This window comes from Schistocerca americana, chromosome 3 (genome assembly GCF_021461395.2).
Source record: "Schistocerca americana isolate TAMUIC-IGC-003095 chromosome 3, iqSchAmer2.1, whole genome shotgun sequence".
NCBI lineage: Eukaryota > Metazoa > Arthropoda > Insecta > Orthoptera > Acrididae > Schistocerca > Schistocerca americana.
The window spans coordinates 585,546,474-585,573,814 of NC_060121.1; the positions used below are offsets into that span (position 1 = coordinate 585,546,474).

The following is a 27,341-nucleotide window of genomic DNA, read 5'->3' on the forward strand; positions in this document are numbered from 1 at the left end:
AACTACTCTCTATAAATCCAGTGGAAATGATGTGGTAGTTTATTTTTCTCGAAGACATGAAAAAAATCCAGAGCGTGAGTTCCTTTGGAATAGTGGTGCGGGTCTCAAGCGCTAACAGTAGCTGTCGGCAGAAGGTTATCCGTCACCGGTGTCGCGGGCCAAAACAGTTTTGTTGCTGACATCCACACAAGGTAATGCACACCAGCTCAGCTGAATTATTGTGTTAATTAAATGATAGGACATAGCGCTGTGTGCTCATCCTGTGGATTTCCCGTGATAGCTGACGTTACGACATTCCTTTAGTGCCGTTTTTATCGCGTAAATAGTCGCTCTTTACGTGACTGATATATACTTCATGCGTGAAGATATGCTGGTACAAGGTACTTGAGAAGGAGCGATACACGATTTAAATTATTTGTAAATAAGAAGTTGACACAGTAGTCGCAGCTGAGATGGTTGTTGCTTCGAAAGGTTTCCAACTCCAATCAAAGTGCAAGTGGCCTCGAATTTTGTCAGTATTTTCTCCACATGCAACCGTGCGTTACGATATTTGGTCTGATTATGTTCTCCACGAGGTATCCACCCAGAAAGATGCGACGTGCCACAGTAAGTCAGTCAATGGTGTCGTGGGTTCCAACCCGATCTCTGAAAGTTTGCACCTATACCGACGCGCAAATTAACTGAATCGGATTACGCATCTGCAGCCATGCCTCGTTAAGGATTAATTGAACTTCTGATAACTAAAACTTTAAGTGGCGGAATCAGGAGCGCGCGGAGATACTACGCTAACGATTGTATCATTCGTTGTAATTCTGTTCGACGATAATTTTGGTTAATTAATTACAAAACAGCATGACTTGTACGAAATGGTGGCATGGAATTTTCATGGAACAGCATAGTGCTCACGAAACAACTTGCTTATGGAGCAACATGGTGCTAGCCTCACTTGCAACGATATTTTCTTGTAGAAGGTTGGAAGAACGAAGGAAGTGAGAACGTAACGCCTCGTCGTCCCCCGTGTCATTAGCAACGGGACACTGCCTGAATTATACAAGGATGAGGGGATATTTCCGCCGTAGCATCTTTAAAGGCGCCATTGAAGAATTCACCAGAAAGTATGGGTCACTTAGAACGTCTGCGGAATGCTCGTAGTGTTGTAAACGATGCTCGATTATTAGTATCCGTAACTGTCACGCCATATATCACTTCTTGTGACTGTTCTCATTACGCAAGTAGTTAATAGTCTGGTTCGGTCAGCTTCAGGCCCCTAACCTACCGACGGCTAACTGAACTAATCTGAAAAAATTAACGTGTTCGCTATATACAGAATTTTCAAGCTACGTCATACTCCCCATACCGAATTACAAACCGACTGAGGTGGCTTAATGATTAAGATGATGGACGCATTCGCCAAGATTAGAACTTAGATCCCCGTCGCCTGACCACGCTAGTTTGTTTCGCCCCAACTACCTGAGACGTAACGTGCTTAAACAAAATCACGGCCAGTATGTGCCTCCACTTCCTCGTCTAATAGGAGACTGTGATCTGTTTTATTATTACTTCTGTTTTGAGCTATACGGAATGTAGCACCTAAAGCTAGCACCCCTCTTATTTCCTAACGGTTCGAGATATCGAAACGATGTTTTCGGCGAATCGTAATAGGCAGAGGTGCACGTAGTTTTGTTAACACTCTTGTACCGACCGAACTGCAACCATTGACTTGAGTAATGTGTTTCGCATTTATGCAGCTCTCAGCAGAAATGTGAATGGAAGCCCTGAAGAGATATGTGTACTTAAGAAAGTATTTTTAATAAAACGATATAATACAGTTAACGGCATTCTAAAGCTTGTTAAAACTCGAGTTCAGTGTCATAACTCTCGCAAATTTCGCATCGGAATTTCCACACAAGTATCCGAGTAATGCGGGTAAGGTGAAAGGCAAGACGTTCGTAATCGGCTGCAGTACAAACACCGCCAATTCGGGCTCTCATGTCGAGCTGCGTCGTTACATGCAGCAAGAAGGGGGCCAATGCTGCTAAGATAAAACATATTTCCTCTCGACCCTACTTATGTGTTAGCTACGATTGTTGTAGATGGAACTACATGCTAACTTCTAGCGTATCATAAAGGGCATCTGAAAACTGTTTCAAATGAGAGTACATACTTATTTTTAAGTGAAGAGCTTTTGTGGAAACAATAAAACACTCGAAAGGCTTGATACAGTGAAGGAGCCCGGCACGAGAGCTCCAGAGAGCGGTGTTTACGCTGCCTTGTCTTTCAATTTGAGCACACTTCTCGGATATTTTTGCGAGAAGTTGCGATGCCAACATCCACAAGCGTTATATCACTGTACCCGTGTTCTGAAGATCTTTCGAATGCCGTTACCGAATGTATACAGTTCCATACAGTTCCGCTAAAAAAATATCATTGCTTCTTCATCTCGTTTGATACAAGAGTTAATAGGAGCTCCCTTTGAGTACCTTCACGTGCCGAAAATCTCTTTTCGAAATCTTGAAGAGTTCGCGAAACAAAATGGGATGCAAGTTTTAGAAGATCCTCCGAATAGAGGGCGTTCCAGGAGGAATGGTCGGTATTCAGGGGTCGAGCAGGAACGATCATTCGAAGCGAAAATGTCTATTAAGCACGGGCTCTAAAATGCACACCTTAAGAGCTGTGAGCACTTCTTCAGAAGGAGAGATGTGTTCCACAGTAGCGAAGATGAGCAAGTGCTCACAGGTCTTGATGTACGCATTTTAGAGCCTATGTTTACTAGATTCTTTTGCTTCTGATGGTCGTTCCTATCGTATCTCCGAATATGAACCATTCTTTCTGGGAGCAGTGAACAGGAAATTTGATAGTGTGTGATTGAAACATGCGATCTATTTAATTTTTTTGTATTCAAGTTTTCCTCGATTTCATTTTGTGGATTTATACCAATCCGCTTTGAGTCTAATGAGTCATTATCAGAATCAGTTTCTTTCCACGATAGAAACACGTCAGTTCTCCATTTGGCGCTCATTGGGGTCACTTAAAATCAACTAGCGTGCCTGCTAACGCATCGTACTTTAAAAATAAAAAGGAAGCACTAGATGACGACTTGACGTGATACTTTCGTAACAAGATACTAGTTCTGATGGTGACTCGTTAGAGTTGAAACCGATTAATTGACATAAATCCATCAAACGAGATGTGGCATTAGCGAACATAAGTGTTTATGAGCAAAGAGTGCGGCACGTAGTGCAGCGTTTGGTGTTTGGGTTCCGCAGACTGTGAGCACGGTGCCGCGCGCGCGCCCCCTGTCGGCGCCCCGCAGCCGCAGCATGGACCGCGCCGTCGAGATGGCGGCGCTCAGCCAGCCGGTGCCGCCGCGCCACCGCCGGCCCTCGGACGAGCTGCTGCCCGACACCAAGAAGGACGCAGCCGCCAGCGGCGGCGGCTCCGGCAAGCGCTGGTCCCTGGGCGGCCTCTTCCGCCGCCGCCGCAAGAAGTCGGACGCCCCGGACACGCCCCCCGACACCAGCTCCGACGACGAGGACGCGCGCGGCGGCTTCCTTTCGCGTCGGCGCTCTCGCCGTGACTCCAAGCACGGCTCCACGAAGAAAAAGCTCGTTGGCACGTTCGACCACGTCGTCGTCAACCCTCTGGCGAGGCCGCCGCACCCGCCACAGGCGCAGCCGCAGTCGCAGCAGCAGCAGCAGCAGCACAAACAGGACCAGCGGCAGCAGGACGAGCAGCACGAGCGCGAAAACGAGCGAGAGCCGCAGCAGCAAGCGCCGGCCGTGTCTCCTACGCTAACGCCGCAAGACGTTAACGGCAACGCGTCCCCGCGTCTCGGCGACTCCCTGTCGTCACGGTCCTCGAGCAAAGACTGGCAGCCGCCACAGCAGCTGCAAACGCAGCAGCACCGCAGACAGGAGTCTAGTGGGTCGGGCTCCGTGGAAGGAGGCGGCGGCGGAGGAGGAGGTGGAGGTGGAGGCGGTGGAGGAGGACCAGGAGGGGGAGGAGGAGGAGGAGGAACGGCGACTACCACGCGCCGCGGCCGGCGCGACCTAGTGAAAGCGCGGGTGGAGGCGAGCAGACTTCGCGCGTCCGCTGCCGACTCCAGCTCGGACGAGGCCGGCCCGGAGCTGCAGCAGCAGCGGCCGCCGCGTTCCAGTGACGACAGCCTGTCCCTGAGCAAACGGTCGCGCAGCGCGCGCACCGAGCGCTACATCCGCCGGCTGGAGGCCGGTCGCTGGCAGCAGCACCAGCTGGAGTCGCCGGCCGTTTCTGCGACGCCCAGCCCCGCGCACAGCCCGTTGGTGCGACCCAAGCTGCTCAAACCCGTCACGCCGCCCGCCGACGCGGCGACCTTCCCGCCGAGTGGCGCACTGTCCGGCGGTGGCATCAAGGCGTCTCTGCTGCTCCCGCCGGGACGCGGCCCGGTCGGCGGTTCGGCCAGGGTGCTGCGCGGACCTTCGCCCGTCCGCACGTCTGCGGAGTCGTTGCTGCTCGCCCAGCACCACTCCGCAGCCGGCGGCACCTCCAGGCCGGCGTGGCACCACGCCGTGCAGACCGGCAGTCACGACAACATCTACGGCCGCGCCGCCGCCTACCACCAGCAGCCGCAGCCGCAGCAGCGCAGCCAGTCCTTCGACAGCAACATCCACCGCGCGACGGCACCGTCGCACGGTCACCAGTTGACTACGCAGCTGAGCGCGCCGACTACTGTGACGGGTGCCGACGACGTTATGGTCGTTCAGTTTCCCATCGCGAGACCTACCGGACTGTTACCCGCGCGCTCCAGTTCCGTCGGCAACCATCACCACCACCCCGGACACCATCACCAGCAGCAGCACCAACACCAGCACGCCGGACAGTCGTCTGCTTTCCCGACAGCCAAACAGGGGCCGCCACCTCCACCTCCTCGCGATCCGCAGAGGAAACTGCCGACCGGCCCGAGTGGGCAGCCGGACGTGCCGCGGCCTATGTCCTACGCGTTTGAGAGTGGGACGGACTACGCGCCACACGAGAGATTCAGACAGTACTTCCAACCGGCCCAACACGGCTCCAATTTGCAATCTTTGGGCACTGTGTGGGTGGGCGGTGGTGGCTACCAGAGAAGGTCCGGCTCTGACAACCAAATTGCAGTCTCGTATCCACCACCACAGCAGCAGAGGTTGCAGAGCTTTACTCCTACACCGACGTCGAGACCGCGGCCCAACTCTGTGACACCAGACGGCAACGGAGCTCCCGGAGTACTGAGACCTTTGCCGTCTCCTCAGAATGTCGGCCACAGAATGGTACCTCGCACACCCACAGAACAGTGCACTGCCACCTCGAGACACGTAGCACCTCAGCAGTCTCACCAACAAGTACAGTATTTTGCCGACCAGTACCCACGGAGTCGCAGGCCTATTCACGTACAGTACAACGGCTCGAGTGGCAGTTACGAACAGCCGTACCTCAGTGATTCTCAGGTTATTACGATGCCCACCAGTAAGCAGCAGCTGCCCGAACCTCGTCGTCATCCCGCTATTGTCAATGCGACAGACTTCTGGCGCCAGAAGGAGCAAGAGGCAGCTACTGGAAGACAACAGAAACTGGCATCTGCTTCTGCAAAACCACCTTTGCAACATTCGGCTTCGTCGTCTGCTGCCAGGAGTGACCGGTCCAGGTCAAATAGCCCACATCACAAGGAGAGGACGACGCCGGACAAGTCTTTCAAGCTCAGAGTGCCAAGTGCATCGTTCCCTTCACGTAGCACGGAGTCTGTCAGTTCCCTCAGTGGCCAGTCAGATCTCGCCAGTCCTGTGCAGCCAGCCAAGATTTTCACCAATGGTCCAGTTAAAGACAGTTTGGAAAGTCCCAACGGGACAGATGGGCATGAGAAGAAGGATACATCCCCATCAAACAACTTTCGGCCACTGTCCATGGTGCTGGAAAACAGCGAGAATCAAGACCGCAGTGGGTCATCTCAAGGTAGAGATGCCAGTGTACAGAAAAATCAGACGAAACCTAATCCTCCTGCTCCACCACAGAGACGTTTCTCGAGACAGAGTTCCACATCGAGCATTGAAGCTTCAGAATGGATGGGTCCTGAAGATGCCCAGGACACGAATTCACAGAAAAAGAGGAGATCGACCAATCTGGAGGACGCCCTTTCAGAACTGGAGGCAATCTACAACAGTCTGCGCCTGGGAGACGACGACCTGTTAGACCGCGCAGAGAGGCGTGATGCCGCTGTGGCACGTCAGCAGCAGCTGCAACGACAGCAGCGATGCCAACAGAATGGCGATGCACCCATCTCCGTGGCCACACCGTGGGGTCGTGGAGCAGAATCAGACTCCGGCTACAATTACGGCCACGACTCCGCGTACGGGGATAACGAGTTCGGTGGCGGCAGGCAGCGGCGAAGAGCACCAGGGCCCCGCAAGTCCGGTGTGCCCGACATCGTGACGGACGACATGGCGTACCGCAGGCTGAACCCCAAGGAACAGCGCAGCAGCGCCACTGCATCACCGCAAGACTTCAGCAGCTACATTCAAGCCACTCCAGCTCTAGCCGGGGTGACAGACCTCCCTCCTGCCGGCGGACGCCCAGACACGACACTGGACGACGTCGTCTTCCGCAACATCCGCCACACTAACAACACTCTGCGTGTCGTCGAACCGCAGCCACCGTTCGGCATACCGTTGGGACCCGTAACACCGGCTCCGAACAGTGACTACTTACACGCCACACCTTCCGAGACTGCTCCACCTACTGGCTATAGACCTGCTTCGAAATCCAAGAAGATACCTGATGTGGTCAAAGACGACCTCGCTTACCGAAATTTGAGGAAGGATTCGCACAAGGATGCTGCAGGGCTCCCATCGAATGATACGAAAAACGAGAAGAAAAAGCGCGCCGTTAGATCTCTCTCTGCTAACCTTATGGGGTTGGTGAACAGAGACGCACTGCTCCGCGTACCTTCGGCTCCAAACGATCGAGATTTCGAGAAGGCACAGAGTCTCTCCGACCTATCGGACCCACTGCAGACGGCCCAAAAATCTGCCGAGAGAAGAAACCCCGCAGTGGTCGCAGGCTCTAAAATGCGGAATGCCGCTTCGCCAGTGAATAAGCAGCAGAGTGATCCCGGTAGCGACGGCAGACGCAACAGCCTCTCAGTGCAGCAGTGTGACCACCACGACCGACACCACCGCCACCACCAACGATACAACTCCGCAAGTTGGGTGGAGCGCGCGATGCTCGACGTTACTTCCACGGCCGCAGGTGCGAGTACCAGCACCGAGACACTGACGGACAGCCGGGTGAACCTGGAAGACGCGGCAGCGAGACGGCGCAGCTGGCAACAGCGTCTCAGGGTGTTCGTCCCCGCGAGCGGCAGTGCCGAACAGTCGACGAAACAGAGCCCGTCTCCGCAAGATATTAGTGGCGGGAGGCTCCCGTTCGGCAAGCCACCTCCGTACACGCCACCGCCCCCGGCGACCGAGGGGAAACGCCACGCCGGAGCCCCGGTCGACGAGAACAACCTGGAGGACCTGCTGAGCGCACTGGCCCACGAGGCGCGGGCGACGAGTGAGAAGTTGGACCGCGAGCTGAAGCAGCTGGGCGACTCCGCAACCAACCTGAAGCTGGCGGCGCCACCGCCTCTGCAGTCGCCCAAAGCGGTGGCGAGCCTCGCCGTCAAGGAGCGACGGTCGACTCCGGCGCAGTCCGGCAGCTCGCAGAGGTCTCCCTCGGGCGGGCTCGACGATAGTGCCGGGGTCGGTTCCACTCCGGCAGACCACAGCCTGCTGCACAACATCCTATCGCGACACGAAGCCGAAGAGCATCGCGGGAGCCGCGGCGCCGAGCGCGCGACGGAGACGGCGACGGTGGAGCTGCGGCTACCGCCGGAGGAGAGCTGCGAGATCCGCAACCTGTCGTGCGACGGCAGCGTGCTCATCTCGGAGATCGTCCGGCAGGGGCGGCGGCGGCAGCGGCGGCGCTGCGTCGAGAAGGACGACAGCGACGACGACGAAGACAGTGGTCGGGACCAGCTGGTGCCGGACGTGGCGGGGGCGGGCGCCAGCGACGAGGAGGCGGACCTGGAGGTGGCGCGTGCCACGGCGGCGGCCGAGGCAGGTGAGCAGAAAGGGCTGGCGCTGCGGCGCTGGCTCCTCTGGCCGCAGGCAGCCGCCCGCGACTCCACCGAGCTGCTGGCCGCCGTGGGCGTGCTGCTCGCCGGCCTCTCCTTCCTGCTTGCCATCCTCTTCGTGTAGGGCGCGCGCGTGTGTGTATGTCTGTGTGTGTGCGCTACTGTTATCTATCTGGCTCTCACCTGGCACACCAGATCGTCTGTGCAGTTCTGTTGGTACCCGAGCGTCTGTATACAATTGTTTCGGCATCTCCTGTTCTGCCGACGATTGGAGTACAGAGCTGTCTCGTGTTTGCAAATGGGTAATGCGCGGCCAGTTCAACGTGGCAGTAGGTTGTGGGCACAAATAAACAAAAAATGATACGTGGATCAAAGTAACGATGTGATCGACAGCCGAGCACGGAAGGTGGCGATGCTGTATATTTACCACGTGCAGCGTGCGCAATATGGAACCATCTCCATTCCAATTGCATTCTTCAAGTCCACGTGCAGTATTCACTTAGCGGGATTGTAACACCGAGCGAGGTAACGCATTGGTTAGCACACTGGAAACACCGAACAAAGTAACGCAGTGGTTAGCACACTGGACTCGCATTCGGGAGGAAGTCGGTTCAAACCCGCGTCCGGCCATCCTGACTTGGGTTTTCTGTGATCTCCCTAAATCGCTTGCAGTAGCTTCTTCTCTAATTTCCAAATAATGTACATTAGAAAAAACAACGAGCGCAATGCACAACGCCAAACATTCGGTTACTCTCTGAGGTTGGTAGTGCAGTAAACGAGGCAGTACAACAGGCCCGACCTATGAAGGCATCTTGTGCAACCCTAGTTCGACTCCCTCATCCAATTACAGCTGCCACGTTGAAGAGTTCGCACAATACTTACTTACACGTGAAGTCACTTGCAAATGTACGTTTTTCATTGTAATGCAAAACGAGACAGCCGGATTTGCAACTAAAATGAATGTTTGCTTAGTCGGTGACGTTTCGGGTTGCGCCCATTCTCAAAGCAACCAATGTTTGTCAAGTAAAATGTCCGTCAAAAACTGCATTATGTAAAGTGGGCACGTATGTGTATGATTCCAACTAATGTTCGTTAACGAACATTACTTGGGACCGTACATATATGTACGCAATTTATTTATTGCTATTTCTGACGGACGCTATACTTGCAATCATTGTTTGCTTGGAAAATGGGCGCAGTCCGAAACCAGTAACCGACTAAATAAACATCCATCTGAGTTGCAACTCTGGCTGTTTCTTTTTGCGTCACGGTCTAAAAAGTGGTTTCTACCCCACTATACCCAGCGCACTGGAATTACGCAACGGTGTTTTTCACTTATGTTTACCGCTCCGCGAGACACTCTTTGTTCCTTAACTTCTTCCCGATGACAATGCCAGCAGACTTGCACTGAAGTTCTAGTGCAATATGGTGCTCAAAAGTGGCGGCGTCTACGTGTGTTTAACTCCAGGTAGTAATCACTGTACCAGCCGCCTCGATCGCTGTCGCGCACTGCTTACTGCCGAAGTATTTGCTCTCAAGTAGCTTTGCTGACTACTTGACTGCGCAGTTTGTGGCATACACGAGTGCTTGTTCCCTGCCTTCAGTTCGTAGTTCCACTCTACATCACTGCTCTGAGTTTCGTTTGTTCTGCACATTCGTTCCATGACTTCTTTCAGTTACAAGACTAAACTGCTCGTATGATTTTGTCTGCGCCATAGTGTTTGCATTGTCTTCTGACAATGTCCCATCGTTGTGCGGATCTCTGTCACTTTCCAGAGGGTGACATTCCAACTGCATTCCTGCTCGCGCTTTCTGTTGACATCAGCGAGTGTTCTCATCTCGTGTCGAAATCTGACCTGTAAATGTTTCGCAGTAATTCCCTACTGGATCAGATGTTAGAGTATATGGCGTCCACATGAGGTTCATGTCATTCATAATTAGAGCTAACGATCACGACTATATCACAGGTGATGCATAAAATCAGTATTCTCTACCTTGCAACTGCGAATATTTCTTGAATCTGAATCACAAGCATCTAACACTCGTATAAATAGATAATACGTTTTATTCAGTACATGTGTGGTTACTCTGTACCAAGTATATCTACAGGACCGTTTCGCTTACGGCTGCCTGAAGTAGTTTTCTTGTTTCTGAAACTGAGCTTTTCAGTTTTTCCGCGTTCTTTTCTTTTGACGGTTGAAAGAATTGGTTATTGTACAAAATATATATGTATATATACACGCACAGCTCATTTGTTATTTCTGATGTCGAAACGATGTTCGCGTAAACTTCTATCACGAAAAAGGCTCGTGTAAATCCCCCACATGTCACAGATCAGACTGAAGTACTACATTGTTTTGAATAAACAGTGACGTACGATTTGTTTGTTTCACTCAGAAAGAAGTCAGATACAAAAATTTGAAACAGTTGTGATTTTCAAAATTTTACATTTGGTGATAGGTACTACTGCTATACCGCAATGTATCGTACGAACATCTAAATATTGTAACTTAATGGCGCTTCCCACATAACTTGTTTGTTTTACTTAGAGGTAGAAACAAAACGTAATGTAACAGACACCTCAACTTAACGTGGAACCGTGCAGTCTCGCGCTCGGAGAAATAGGTGCAGTTGATGTAGAGCACAGATTTTGTGACTAAAAAGCTGCTTATTTTCATAATACATACATATTGTGGTTGCATTGCTAGTCTATTCATCCAAACTGTTTCTATTAGCGATGGTAAAGGATGGTAGCATTAAGCTCGTGCTTTGTATTTGAGCGGAGTTCTTTGATTTCCGAAGCATCCCAATTATAGAGCGGCTGAAACAAGTACAAAAAAAAGAAGGTAATCGTTCTGTTTGTTATTTACGAAGAAAGCACAGTGAAACCGTCTGTCACTCGGCGTCGCCGTCCTTAATACTTCATGAGGGTGGAGGCGCAAGAAAAAAAAGACAGGTAGGAAAGAGGAAAATCCAAAAAACCGAAATCTGATTGTCTAAGATTTGCGCTAGGAAAAGTATTTTAATAGCCATAAGGTAAGCGAGTCTCGCAGGTGGCTTTCAGATATTAATTGCAAGTAGACATTAAAACATGGTCTTCAGTTTCAAATTTACGTGAAAACGATCTGTGTGTAATCTCATGTTTAGAGATCAATTTTTTTTTACTTACATCTACTTACTACATAATATCCACTACACAATTCACAACGTGTTTCACATTTCTTCAAACCATCTGAAACAGTGTGTTACATTTGCCGATGTTTTATTTCTGAACACAGATATTTTTAAGCAATCTGCAAATATTTTAACCATCTTGCCCGATCTCTGGTGCCAATATTGCTTTTCTGTTTCTTTTCCGTGCGAAAGCTGTTGTTCGCTGTACGACGTAGACAGACGTATGTTCTGTGCTTTCCAAAGTTGTGTTGTTTCACATTCTGATCGACAAAGTTCGGATAATGCTCAACGTATTTCTGAAAGGACGCAGAACTAAATGACACTTATCTGTTTCAAGAAAACCAAAACCAGACATTAAGTCATCTTGTCGTAGTCCTATCTCCTCACCAACTCTCGTAGTTCCTGGTTTTGTCGTGTTCTAACCAAAATGCAATTACGTCCCAGTTTTGTCTTCTCTCCTTTTTAAATACTGTCCCAAAGGGGTCAGTTGCGATCTTTCTGTTTTATCAGTACGATATATTTTCCTTTCAATTATTTGTGCGCTTCAGACAGAGGCAGCTGGAACAAACACGTGATTAAAACAAAACTTTATTTTCATATATTATTTTATCTCACCGTTGATAGTCATTGTGATGGTGCTATAATTAAGACACCCTGTGCATATTGCTTTTGTGCAAAAGTTCGTGAGTATATTTTTAAGTGTGTATAATGTTTCTTGCGTTGCCTCATTTACGCGTAATGATGCCTATCTTATTTAATTTGCAGTTCGTGGCGAAAAGATGAAGATGGCACGAAATTCATCAGATGTATTCTTATTGTTACGCTCTTTGATTTACTTTTGAATATTGTGTTAATGTATTAATATATGTATAAAATTGTGTTAGTTTGTTACAGGCATGAAGATTGACATTTAAAGCATACCAACTTGAAGACAATTTTCTTGCATTGCTTAATTGTTGCATTTCCATGTCATGTATTTTTGTAAGACAAATGGACATACTTTACGATTTACTTTTGTTGTTGTTAGAGATTGACACGACTTTAGCTGCACTTAATGCACTGTAAGTTTGGATGCATGGAGCATGCCTGTAAATAACAAGTTAGTTACGAGTAACACTCTAGCTATTTGATCCTTTTTGCACTAAGTTCTATTCAGTTTTTAATAAGGAGAATAAAGTTGAATTGAGCACTCATAGACATAATAGTGTTTTATTTCCTCACCTCACAACTTTAACATGTTTCTGGTGTGCTGTGATTTAGTTAGATATCTCGGAATGGGTGAAAAGAGTTTGGTGTGTTCAATGTTGCGCTTCGCACGCACCACTACAAACATGGTACTTTACTTTCCTGCAAAATTGTTCCGTAGTTTTTATAATATGTGGAAGAAATTGTACTTTAATTGCTGTAAGAAACCACGTCAAAACAACAGGTGTCTGTAGGGCTCCATGTTACTTTATTATTGGGCATAGTTGCTAACAAAATTATTTTTCTTGATGGTTAATCCATCAAAAGAAATTGAATATTTTGTTAGTGAAGAAACTGATTTAATATACATTCTTTGATGGTAAACGCTTGATGTCATGTAACACGCAATAATTGTGTGTGTGTGTGTGTGTGTGTGTGTGTGTGTGTGTGTGTGTGTGTATGTATGTGTGTGTGTGTGTGTGTGTGTGTGTGTGTGTGTGTGTGTGCATGGGTGAGAGAGAGAGAGAGAGATGCTAGCTGTCCGGTGGCCGGTAGCTCATTGTTAACCATCTGGTAAGTCTCAACATTATCATATTTGTTTGTGATCAGAAAAACATTATTTGCTGTGTATGCCACCTTGACATTACAGTGTACCGGTCAACCGTATTCGTTTATAATCGTGTGAGATATCCATAAAGGTAAATACAAAAGAAGATACGTCATTTCAATAAAAGTTTTGGTAATGGAATATTACATCTGAATATGAGAATATTTTAAAGGCAAATTCACACCAGTAGGCGATTGATTTAAGTTACTTCTGTAACTTTTATTTCAAACATGTGGATCCCATACATAAATCTGACATAACTGACTAGAATTGTACGCAGACCTCAATACCGAAAATTATTTTGAAGGTTAAATTATTTTCTCTCTTGATACATTGACTCATCTGTACGCGTGCAGTAGGTTTCTTCTACAGTCTGGTGGTAGATGTGATCCGTCGAAGTTCGATTTCTTTCCGATCTAAGACCTGGAGTGAAATGGCAAATAGAACCACAGTTCATTGTGCTTGTCATAGACTTGTCACGTGCCTCCACCGTTGCTATCCACCCCTTCCCCCCCTCCCCCCCCCCCCCCCCCACACACACACATACACAGTCACTGGGAGAATCCCCAGCAGTACTGATCGGGTCATATGTGGAATTATTAGAGACAATGAAAGTCTGAAGTAGGCCAGGGGGCTTAGCTAAGGCGACAACTCGCGATAAGCAGGAAATTCGAGTTCGAATTAATGTCTGGGTCAAATTTTCTATTATTAGTACGTATTCATCACATTTCAGGTTAAGCATGTCTGAACATTTTGCTGTGAGATCTTTTCACATCATTGTATCTTCACTGATTTAATCCCCATAGATTCATTCCTCAAATTTCAGTGCATTTATTTAATTTCATAAATTGATAACCACCCGACTTGCGCGCAGTGGCATTCAACAAAAAGTAAAAGCGACGCCGTCGCGAGAGAAGGCGGCGAGGGGCCGCCCGCCGAGTAGGCAGAAACAGGTGGCGTATCAGATCAATTAGATATTGATCATGTCTTTAAGTTAATAACAATTCCATTCTACTTCAGTTGTTTCAAGTGCTTGTCAGCCGGCGCGTGGTGGTCATAACAACCTGTGAAATCAGGATCAAGAAGGGAAATTCAATACAGAAACCCTTTACTTACGAATAACAGACGCAGTAGTCATTCAGTTCAGAGTGCATAAATTAGACGCCAACAGGCAATACAAATGACAATTTACACTATGCTGCATTTTAAAACTTTTGGAACAATGTTTTATGACTGTAAGGTGATATTTTACGTATTTTTCATACTGATTACAAATCTGATTTTGGCTTTTTTTATCGCGTCAGATTTTTATACACATCACGTCTGAGTTTTTTCTGATATCACATTTGTTCTAACAGGTATTTTAAACTCCATTAGAAATAAATTATTTATTTTGTAACCTTGTATAGAATCACTACACATTGCATTAGAGCAGACAGTGGTACATATTCACTTAAAAATGCTAATAATTATTATAAAACATACGAATAACAATTTAATTTCCCTTCAGTGATCTCACAGCATCTAGTTCTTTCTGACACGGGGCAAAACGTCTCTTCCTGGGTTGTCTCCCTTCATCAGTGCCATCTCTCTTTAGCATATAACTAGTCAGCCATCATTTTGCATTCCACCTTCCTTGGTATCTCTTCTACGTCTTCTTAATGCCCTATTGGAACCCTTCTACTTGTTCCTTAGTGACATCTCTAAGATTAACGGAGAAAAAATTCATATGTGAATGCGGAATATGGAGCCTCACACTCACATTACATCCTTATTTCATGAAACCCTGCAACATTGATTTGACCATGGATTTATAATTTGGACGTCTGTTGTTGCAGAAAAAATCTACCACTACTTCGTTAAATGAAACTCAAGTCCTTTTTTTCCTCTGCCTTCATTGTTCTTTTAGACAAACTGTCTTTCATTAAATGTCTATCTGCGGCCTCGCAAAGAGCTCTTCTTTTAGCTTCTCATGAGATACTTTCGTAAGTTCAGGGAACAGTCTAAATCTTTTGGAAGTGCTTTGGTAAACTGTGTCATTAATCCAAATTTGATGTGAAGAGGAGGTAATAGTATGTTGCTTGGTTGCACAATTGGCTCATATATTATAGCCTGTGAACCGAGTGCGAGGGTTTTTCTTTCGGGCTAGTTAGTTACTTTCCAGTGGTTGTCTTTGGCTCGGATGTCCCTTTAACAAATGAAACACGACATTTTTGTGTAGCTAGATTATTGTCCAAGCATCATGCCAACTACTTTCAAATCCCCATATATTGTTCAAGAATGTTTTTCTGCGTCCTCATATTTCAAAACAGCTTTGAGGTTTTCTTACGCCTTCTTGTGGTGTATTGAATGGGCTATAGGTATTGAGCGAAAAAAAATTTCCATTATGTAAAGGAACACCTTATAGACTACTCTTTGATGAGTCTATAAACAACCTCTACAAAATTGGGCCACAAGAGGCGTTAAGTAAATTCAGTAAACCGTCAATATCACAACAGAAAGCTATATGGTTGGCTTCTTTAAATAATTTTATTAATTCCTTTTCTGTGTTGCTAGTCCAAGAGAATGGTACTCCAGGTAATAGATGAAGTTTTACTTTCCATCTTGACACAAGCTATTCGGCGGCATTTTTTGTCACTTTCAAGTCACGAGTCAAATCATTTAGTTCGTTATGACTAAATAACTAGTGCAGAATCTTCTTCTGGCTTGTAATCATCGCTTTGATTTTCTGAGCTACTCTCCTGTTGCAAATCTTCAAGAATGGTAGGTGGAGTTGGATAGGGGGAGATTCACTATGCGTAACTCGTTGTAAGACCAAATAAATAATAGGATATTTTAAATCCTACTTACTTTTTGCGTTACGACCTTCAACGATAACCATAAAAAATAAATCATATACATGGTGTTGCGGCTCGCTCCAGGCCATTGGGAATTGCCGAAGGTGTTGATTTCCTCTTAGCACTTTTCGACAGTCTCAGTCCCTCCACATATGTACGGCATACCGTTTGCAGTGCCCAGCTTTTGTCTTGATCACCAGAGCAAGTGTGGCCGACATTTTTCACGAAACTATTAACTTCCTGCCTCTTTTTAGCAGTTACGTAGCTATCACAAACATAGTGAAATCCGTTAGGGCTGTTCAAATACTTATGAGAACTTATTTCTGAGAAACTGAAAAGTACATTTAACAGCACAAATATAGCGTCGCAACACTATAGCATGTCAGCAATGAACTAACGTTTCCCGCTTAATAGCCACATGGGTGTGACAAGTTGACCAAATACTCTATTTTACTAAAATAAAATTTCTCTTACTTGCAATAAAATTTCTCTTATGGAACTTAGGTTTAAATGAAAAATGAGGCTACCTGATTTGCGAAAAAGCTGTACGCGACAGGAAGGAACCTAGTAACAGATCTGAAATTAGTGCAAAAAAGTACTAAAGGAACAGGAAAAACTATGCAAACATCAAAAATCATGTTGCATAGGGTTATTGAGCTACTGCATGTGGCGAGTTAGACAGAAAATTACCATGACATGTGGTGAAGAATCAGCATTAAATAAGGAAATGAAATTACAGTTTATGATACAGTTTCGATGAATAATTCGACAAATTACTGCACACTGTGTCTTAATTTTCAAGTGAGCTAAAGTACTTAGCCGAACTAGCCAACAAGGAATTGTCTTGGATAATTCTGTTAAAGTCTTGGACAAATTTGTCCCAAACGACCAGTTGTACAGAAGTTTTTCTTGGGGAGGTCCGAGAGAGAAATCTAATGATTCACACGGGAAGAGGTGGCACCGTGGTTAACACTCTGCACTTGTATTCCAAAGGACGGAGTTCAGATCCCGGGATTTACGTCTTCCATGATTTCCCTCAGTCTCCTTTGCTTGCATGTTTTTTTTTTTCTTTTTTTGAAAATGCCACAGCCAGTTTCTTTCATATTCTTCCCCTAATCCGAGCTCCGCTTAGTTATCGACGGAGAGTTAGACCATAATTTTTCTTCTTTCCCTACGTAGGAATGAAGTAGTCAAAAGCAAAAACTGAATTTACTATCAGAAGCGTAAAATTTACCACCTCGGTGTGCATACGAATCTTAGGTCACAGCGTCTTGTATCGCCTGCGGTTAGAAAGGAGTCTAGAGACAGGTTACCGAAAAACTTATTTGACGGGGCAATAGTTTTTGCTGAATATAGTAGGTGAACAGTGCTAAAAAACGTTTCGTAGAGGATAATATGTCTTATAAATTCGTACAAAATTATTCATTAAGTGAAAAATAAACACTGAATGCAGAAGTATCGGCTAGTTGTTTGGTTGTAGATATAGTTTCAGCTAAAAAATTCCTGAGAAATTTCTTTATTTGGGCCGCGTGGGATTAGCCGAGCGGTCTTGGGCGCTGCAGTCATGGACTGTGCGGCTGGACCCGGCGGAGGTTCGAGTCCTCCCTCGGGCATGGGTGTCTGTGTTTTTCCTTAGGATAATTTAGGTTAAGTAGTGTGTAAGCTTAGGGACTGATGACCTTAGCAGTTAAGTCCCATAAGATTTCACACACATTTGAACATTTTTTTCTTCATTTGGTTTTGTTGAACAATATTTTGAAAGTGGTATTGGCAACTATTCGATAGTCTAGCGAAGATGTGTTCATAAATTGTGCTTAATTAGGAGCAGTGATCAACTTACTCTGCAGAAAAGCGCCCCTAAGTAAAGGGTAGTTGACTATGATATGGACAAAGAAACAAGTCAACAAAGCGGACAGACGGTGTACTTTGTCTGTAGATATAGGAGGAGTAGATGAGACACTTAAAGAGGTAAATAATAAATACTGATAGGCTGCCTTAGTCGTCACCTGCACGACGTGTATACGAAATCTGGAGCTAGATCTACATGACTACTTGGCCAATACACGTTTAGTATGCTTTCAGGCTCTTTTTCTTTGTATTACTGTGCAAGAGACAGGAGCGAAAATCATTACCTTTCTTGATTTTTCGTAACTACAGATGTCTCAGTAGAAATCTGAACGGAAGTCCAGAAAGGAAACTCAAATAATTGAGTATCATGAAACAGTAACCGATGATAAGTAAAAACACTGCCCTACACACACAATCACGACGTCATATCGGTCTTACACTGCAGATGCACAGTAATGTCCGACATCTCAGGGGAATGCTGTAGGGCTGCAAGCGTAGAGGAGTAATGGACAGGGGACACTGCTCCGTAGTCTGCGGCATAGGGTTTGGGTAGGACGGGAGAGGTGCTCGGATAGGCGACCTCTCACGTAAAGCGGGGAATCCGGTATTCGAATTCCGTTCCGGCACAAATTTTCATCTGTTGCCGTTGTGTTATGTTCCTGCCTCAGTACAACAACAGTCGGAAATTTCTTTCGTCAATTAAAATTGTTGATACACCTTGTGACCTCGAGTCTCTAATTTTACCTACACAGTCTTTTCGCGATATATACACTATGTGATCAAAAGTATGCGGACACCCCCAAAAACATACGTTTTTCATATTAGGTGCATTGTGCTGCCACCTACTGCCAGGTACTCCATATCACCGACCTCAGTAGGAAAAACGTAGTGGGGAGTGACGAATCACGGTACACAACGTGGCGATCCGATGGCAGGCTGTAGGTATGGCGAATGCCTGGTGAACGTCATCTGCCAGCGTGTGTAGTGTCAACAGTAAAATTTGGAGGCGGTGGTGTTATGGTGGGGTCGTGTTTTTCATGAAGGGGGCTTGCACCCCTTGTTGTTTTGCGTGGCACTATCACAGTACAGGCCTAAATTGATGTTTTAAGCACCTTCTTGCTTCCCACTGTTGAAAAGTAATTTGGAGATGGCGATTGCATCTTTCAACACGATCGAGCACCTGTTCATAATGCACGGCCTGTGGCGGAGTGGTTACATGACAATGACATTCCTGTAATGGACTGGCCTGCATAGAGTCCTGACCTGAATCCTATAGAACACCTTTGGGATGTACTGCGACGCCGACTTCGTGCCAGGCCTCACCGACCGACATCGATACCTCTTCTCACTGCAGCATTTATGAAGAATGGGCTACCATTCCCCAAGAAACCTTCCAGCAACTGATTGAACGTATGCCTGCGAGAGTGGAAGCTGTTATCAAGGCTAAGGGTGAGCCCACACCATACTGAATTCCAGCATTACCGATGGTGGGCGCCACGATCTTGTAAGTCATTTTCAGCCAGGTGTCCGGATACTTTTGATTTTGGAAATTTTTGGAATTTGTGGTAAATTCCTATGGGACCAAACTGCTGAGGTCATCGGTCCTACTTAATCTAACTTAAACTAACTTACGTTAAGGACAACACACACACCCATGCCAGAGGGAGTACTCGAAGCTCCGACGGGGGAAGCCGCGCGAACCGTGGCAAGGCGCCCGAGACCGCGCGGTTACCCCACGCGGCATACTTTTGATCACATAGTGTATACGCAGAAGCAAGTAACATATGGGTTGATTCTTCTTGGAACGTAAGCTCTCGAAATTTTAATAACAAACCACACCGTGGCGCATAGCCATTCTATTTTAAAGGGGATGGTCAACATCATGACGCTTCCTTCCTTTTTAGACACATCTGTGACGAAACGCGCAGTTCTTCTTCGGATCCTGTCTGTGTCATCTATCAGGTCTATATGCTGAGGCCGGCCGCGGTGGTCGTGCGGTTCTAGCGCTGCAGTCCGGAACCGCGGGACTGCTACGGTCGCAGGTTCGCATCCTGCCTCGGGCATGGATGTGTGTGATGTCCTTAGGTTAGTTAGGTTTAAGTAGTTCTAAGTTCTAGGGGACTGATGACCTAAGATGTTAAGTCCCATAGTGCTCAGAGCCATTTTTTTTTTATCTGGTGAGCATCTCAGATTAACGTGCATTACTGAAGTACGGACGAACGAGGACTTTAGATCCTACTTCCTTTGTAAGAGCACTGCACTTCCTTAAGATTCTTCCAATGTAATCTCCTGGCGAAGTTCCACTAGCGTGCGTGGCCTACGTCGATAGACCTTATCTTTCACAGTTCATCACAAGTGAAAGTCCATAGGTGTTAGATCTGATGACCGTGGGGGGAACTCAATGGGCCCTCTTCGTCCAATCCATTCCCCCGGAAAATTGTCATCCAGGAAAGCTCGTACAGCTAGGTGGTAGTGTGGTGGCGCCCCGTCCTGTTGGTAGAAGACCTCTTCATCAGCTCCATAAAGCTCACGTATACCTGGCAAAATTGATGTGCATAACATTTCCAGGTACACCTTTCCAGTGAAAGTAGCATCAAAGAAAAAGGGTACTACTAAGCCGCTAGTCCACACCACACACAAACCCCTGGTAGATTCGCCGCTTTATCGACATAAACATTCAGATTTTCCGGTGCCCAGTACACATTGTTATGCCGATTTACGGTTCCATTAAGTTTAAATTGTTTCTCATCACTCGACACTACCGTCGTCACAAATTGTCCGCCATCAGTTACCATTTGCTTTGCTGATACCATTCGCAAAACTGCATTCGGCGATCAGGATCGTCATCATTATTCGCGTGCAGTAATCGTGTAATGCAAGCTTTCCGCTTTGCAGCTTTCACAATTCTTCGTACACTTGTACTGCTGACCCCCCCCCCCCCCTCCTTGATGTGCTCATTGCGTAGCAGACCTTCTGTGGAGCCGGCAGGTGCGACCGAGAGGTTCTAGGCGCTTCTTTGTGGAACCGCGCGACCGCTATGGTCGCAGGTTCGAATCCTGCCCCTGGAATGGATGTGTGTGATGTCTTTAGGTTAGTTAGGTTTAAGTAGTTCTAAGTTCTAGGAGACTGATGACCTCAGATGTAAAGTCCCATAGTGCTCAGAGCCATTTTACCCGTTTTTGAACTTCTGTGGAGAATTAACAAACGTTTCCAACACGACAGCCGACGAAGCAGGACTTGTGGCTGTACGCTGTCTTCCTGATCTTCCTTTGTGAGTATCACAAATTGTTCCACGCAATTCAGACTTGTCAGTGATGCGTTTAATTGTTAGGCGTGTTGGCGGTTCTGTTCCAAACTCCGGCCTCCACTGACGTTGCACTTCAACTGCATTATCAATCTTGAAAAGCCACTTCACAGTACATTTTCGTTGCTCGAACGTCAAGCGTGCTCCAGCCGTCTTGTTTTCTCAATACCGAGATGAAAGTCTAACATCCGATGAGCCGAAGACCATACTACATCACGCGTCCGGCCATCCTGATTTACGTTTTCCTTGATTCCCCTAAATCGCTCCAGGCAAATGCCGGGATGGTTCCTTTGAAAGGACACGGCCGATTTCCTTCCCCATCCTTCCCTAATCCGATGAGACCGATGACCTCGCTGTCTGGTCTCCTTCCCCAAACAACCCAACCCAACCCATACTACAACACGCTCGTAACTCAAATCGAAAGAAAATATCGATAACTCGATAGAGACTCTGTATTCTTCAATTAAATCAGTGTAATACAGGCAGTGGGTCAACGGCGGTGTGTAACGCAAACAATCCAGTAAATCATCCTCTGCTCTGTTCCCTCACCAAAAAAAAGTGATGTCACACCGATGGCGGTGAGAAACGCCCTGCTTAATGTGTTGTATATCAGTTAGGTTTCTTTCAGAGTATGTTGATACAATAGCTCCGTACTTAAGTCATACCTAGCCGAACGCTCATCAAAAGAGCCGTACCTAAAGACTGGAAAGTTGCACAAGTCACACTAGTCTTCAAGAAAGGAAATAGGAGTAATACGCTGAATAACAAATCCATGTCACTAATGTCGATTTTGCGGTAGAATTTTGGAACATTGTGTTCGAACAATATGAATTGCTTCATAGAAAACGATTTATTGACAACGAACAAACCACGGATTCAGAAAATATAGTTCTCGTGAAACACTACTATTCCTTTCTCCTCACTCAGTAATGAGTGCTATTGGCAGGGGATGCCCAATTGATTCCACACTTTTAGATTTGAAGAAGGGTTTTGACACCCTTCCTCAGAAGCGACTTCTAAACGAATTCCGTTCTGTGGAACGTCTTCTAAGTTCTGCGAGTGGATTCGTGAGTTACTGTCAGAAACGTGACAGTTCGTGGTAAATGGCCAGCAGTCATCGAGTAAAAGAGAAGTAAATCTGGCATTCCCCAATGAAGTGTTATAGAGGTACTGTTGTTCTTGATCTACATAAACGATATAGGAGACGAGCTGAGCAGCCCTTTTAGATTGTTTGCAGCAGATGCTGTCGTTTACTGTCTAGTAAAGTCATCAGAAAATAAAAACCAATTGCAAAATTATTTAAACAAGATATATGTAGGGTGCAAAAAGAGTGTGAACCGTGAATTTACTTTCAAAATCTTTTCTTAAAGAATTTACTTTATTTACTAACGATTCATCAAGAACATTAACACATTTAATTACACTAGGTGAGTGTGGAAGTAGTTGCCAGGGAGCAACTGATGAAAATGAAATTACCTTTAACAAATGGGAATTTTATTCATAAAAACCTTTTCAAAAACAGATTTAAAATTCATAAGCAGAAAAGCACCCTCGAATTAACAAGTTACAATTTTATTTAGAGGCAGAAAGAACAATATTGACAGTATGAGCCTTCGGGCTGAGAAGCTTGCCGCTCCCTTTCAACACGGCCGTAGTCATGACCGCTCACAACCACCTCTGAAAGACTACACAGGTGCAAATCTGCAACACACCAGATTACTTTAAACTAAAAATTTTAACAACTCACACAAACACCCCATAAGAGGAATGGAAATGGTGCAAACACTCACACTAAGAAATTATTTGCCACCGAAAGTGCAGACTCAGATGCAGGAACTCAGCTCCGACCGGGCGACCACTAGCTGAGTCCTGTTACTGGCGGAGTGGCAAGACTCTCATTTTCTGGCTTAAAGTTTGATCCAAACGACAGACATACTCACACTCCGACGACAGACAGTCACTAACTGCGAACAAGAGACAGACCAGCAACTGGTGACGCGAGACTGACCTAGCCTCACCCCGACTGCCCAACTCCGATTGTTTTTTTTTTTTTTTCTTTATTGTGATTTCATTCCCCTGTCCCATATGGGCAGGGGAGGGCTGTCAGCGGCACAATCCACCGCTCTTCAGCTGAGTGACATGACAACTAAAACAAGAATAAAATGATACATACATAAGGAGATAAAAAGGGGGAACATAAAACAGAGTAAGGGGAGAACATGGAGGTAAAAATACACTGACATTGAGTCGTTCATGGGGGACAGTTAAAAAAAGAGTCACCAGAAAGTTAAAAAACACAGTTGGCGATTTTTAAGACACAGAGAAGACACTGAATGCGCATGCACAGGTTAAAAGTCGGCCACAGTATTAAAACCACTCTGGAACAACACACTTAAAACCCACTTGGAGCATACACGACGAAGAATAAAACTGCCAGGTGGGACTTGCCGAGGGAAAGGTCAGAGAGGATGGAAAAGGAGAGGAGAGCATGGGGCAGCTGGGGAAGCGGCGGGATGAAGAGAGGAGGGGCATCAGTGGGTTCACGAAGAGGCAGGAGACACGTGGGGCAGGAGAGGAAGAGGGAAGACAGGGCAGGAGGGAGCGCAGACACACTGAAAGGAGGCACAAGAGATGGAGGGGGAGTAGGAGGGGGAAGTCGCTCAGAAGGAGGGAGGGGGAGGAGAGGGAGCCCTGAGGAGGAGGCAGGAAGATGGGGTTAGAGTTGGTAGGATGGGTAGATGTCAGGGCGAAGCTCATCATCCAGGAGGGTAGACGGTGGAAGTTGTGTTGGGAAAGAAGGTGGAGGGTGTGGAGATGGAGAGAGAGTGGGACACAACAGTAAAGGCGCGGCAACTGGTTGGGGGTGGAGAGGAAGGGAGACACAAGGGGGTGAGGAGGATCAAGGCGGCGGACAATATATAGTGTGCGGATGTGTTCGAGGAAAAGGAGAAAGTGGGGGAAGGGGATGAGGCCGTAGAGGACGAGCGTGGGGGACGGAAGGCGGATGCGGAAGGCGAGGCGGAGCGCATGGCGTTCGAGGATTTGGAGGGCTTTATAGAACCGGGGAGGGGCGGAAATCCAAGCGACGCTGGCATAACAGAGGATGGGGCGGATCAAGGATTTGTAGGTGTGAAGGATGGTGGAAGGATGCAGACCCCACGTCCGGCCGGACAGGAGTTTCAGGAGGTGGAGGCGGTTGTGAGCTTTGTTTTGGATGGTAAGGAGATGGGGAGTCCAGGCGAGGTGGCGGTCGAGTGTGAGGCCAAGGTATTTGAGGGTAGGAGTGAGGTGGATAGGACGGCCATAAATAGTGAGGTAGAAATCATGGAGGCGGAAGGAGCGAGTGGTGCGGCCTATGATGATCGCCTGGGTCCTGGAGGGATCCCAACTCCGAGCTGATAGCGCCCCTTAAATGCACGTGAACAGGCAACCTTTCCTCTTTCCCACCGGAGGGAGACACCAAAGCTGCGATTGCCACAGCGGCGCCAGCGCCAGAAACGGAGGGCGACTGCTTCACACAACGCGCTGCGGCGCGCACTTCAAAACAGCAATTTTTTTTTACCAGGGCTCAGTGTGACATCGTCCACATGAGTATTAAAACTAATCGACTAAATTTCGGTAACACGATAAAGCAGACAAAATTTAAAGACTGTAAATTCCACTAAATATTTAGGGATTGCAATTACCAGTAACTTAAATTGGAACGACTACATAGATAACGTTGTGGGGAAAACGAACCAAAGATTCCGATTTATCATCAGAACACTTCGAAAATGCAGCACATCTACTAAGAGACATTGCCTAAACTAAGCTTGTACTTCCTCTTCTAGAGTAATGGTGGTACCGTAGGAGCCGGATGAGATAGGATTGACGGAGACATAGAAAAAGTTCAAAGAAGAACAGCTAGTTTTGTATTATCGCGAAGTAGGGGAGAGAGCACCGCAGATATGGTACGCGAAGTGGTTCAAAATGGCTCTGAGCACTATGGGACTTAACTGCTTAGGTCATCAGTCTCCTAGAACTCAGAACTACTTAAACCTAACTAACCTAAGGACATCACACACATCCATGCCCGAGGCAGGATTCGAACCTGCGACCGTAACGGTCGCGCGGTTCCAGACTGTAGCGCCTAGAACTGCTCGGCCACTTCGGCCGGCTACGCGAAGTGGAGTGGCAGTCAGTAAAATAAAGGCATTTTTCATTGCGGCAGTATCTTCTCATGAATTTCCAATCGCCAAGTTTACGGTCAGAGTATGAAAATATTTTGTTGACGCCCACGTACATATGGAGATATTATCATCATAATAAACTGAAGCGCCAAAGGGACTAGTATGGGCATGCGTATTCAAATACAAAGAGATGTAAACAGTTAGAATACCGCTCCGCGGTCGGCATCGCCTATATAAGACAACAAGTTTCTGATGCAGTTGTTAGGTGATTGCTGCTACAACGGCAGGTTATCAAGATTCACGTGTGTTTGAACTTGGTGTTATAGTCGGCGCACGAGCGATGGCACACAGCATCTCCGAGGTAGCGATGAAGTGGGGATTTTCCCGTACGACCATTTCACAAGTGTACCGTGAATATCAGGACTCCTGTAAAACATCAAATCTACGACATCGCTGAGGCCGGAAAATATTCTTCAAGAACGAGACCAACGACGACTGAAGAGCCTCTTTCAACGTGGCAGAAGTGCAACTCTTGTGCAAATTGCTGCAGATTTCAATGCTGGGCCATCAATAAGTGTCAGTGTGCGAACCATTCAACGAAACATCATCGATATGGGCTTTCGGGGCCCTAGCCCCATTCGTGTATCCTTGATGACAGCACGACACAACACCGACATTGGACTACTGATAACGGGAAACAAGTTGTCTGGTCGGACGAGTCTCGTTTCAAATTGTGTCGAGCGGGTGGACGTGTACGGGTATGGAGACAACTTGGTGAGTCCATGGACCCTGCACTTAAGGAGGGAAGTGTTCAAGCTGGTGGGAGCTCTGTAATGGTGTGGGGTGTGTGCAGTTGGAGTGATATGGGACCCTCGATACATCTAGATACGACTGTGACAGGTGACACGTACGTAAGCATCCTGTCTGATCACCTGCATCGATTCGTGTCCATTGTGCCTTACGACGGACTTGGGCAATTCCAGCAGGAGTATGCGACATCCTACACGTCCAGAATTGCAACAGAGTGGTTCAGGAACACTCTTCTGAGTGTAAACACTTCCGCTCTCTACCAGACTCCCCAGACATGAACACTATTGAGCATATCTGGGATGCCTTTCAACGTGCTGTTCAGAAGAGATCTCCACCCCCCTCGTACTCTTACGGATTTATGGACAGCCCTGCACGATTCATGATGTCAGTTCCCTCCAGCACTGCTTCAGACATTAGTCGAGTCCATACCACGTCGTGTTACGACACTTCTGCGTGCTCGCGGGGGCCCTGCACGATATTAGTCAAGTGTACCAGTTTCTTTGGCTCGTCAGTATATAATAAATCAGATCTCGCACGTTTTGTGTTCGAGAGTGGAACAGTAGAGAAATAACTTGAAGATAGTTCGGTGAACCCTCTGCCAGGCACTTAATTCTAAATTTCAGAGTAATGATGTAGATCTAGATGTAAATACATAAAGCCTTTGCCGTAATCAACAAACTTATGGAGTAATTTACTGCTGCAAAAAGCGCGTCCCTCCAGACTCTGAAATAAATGCGTTGCGAGGGATGAAGACACCTTCGTTGATGAACGTGAATTCCTGAAGTACTGCGCCAGCGCACTCAGCAGTACGTGCGTCGCTCGCCAGCAGCCGCCATTCAGCTGGGCTAGCCGCAGCGCCGCGCCGTCCTCATTCCAGCTGGGAAAAGCGGCGCGCCCGGCCGCTCTGTCCGTTCGCATTGCGCTGCCGCCGCGTATTTCTTTGGGACTTTTTTCTCGTCTCGAGCGGCTCCGCTCTCTACCTCCTCCCTGCCGCCGCGCTCTCCCCGGCTGCACCTGGTCGACCACCGCGACACTCCTGTCTGCTCACCATCCCCGTTTCTCTTTCTCCGCGTCTTTTCCACACACCGCGCAGACACATCTTCACACAAGATGCCTCAGCGTTCCCACCGCAACTACATTTGTGTCAGCCTTGGCGAAGAAGTCGATTTCATCCACTTACACCACTTTTCTCTCTCGTTACACTCGTATATTTATAGCAGTAGTCTGCACACATAAGAGCAATGCTATCCGCTTGTGGCATGAGGACCTGCTCCGCAAAAAGGTC

At 47.1% G+C, this 27,341-nt stretch overlaps 1 protein-coding gene across 1 annotated transcript in view; it reads left to right on the forward strand.

Annotated features, from left to right (window-relative positions):
• Positions 1-27,341, forward strand: part of LOC124606242 — a 241,864-nt gene that overhangs the window by 26,266 nt on the left and 188,257 nt on the right. The window contains exons 2-3 of the mRNA XM_047138216.1: positions 3,267-3,963; positions 4,009-8,109. Of these exons, the coding sequence (XP_046994172.1) occupies positions 3,267-3,963; positions 4,009-8,109 (4,798 nt within the window). The remainder of the gene's footprint in view (positions 1-3,266; positions 3,964-4,008; positions 8,110-27,341) is intronic.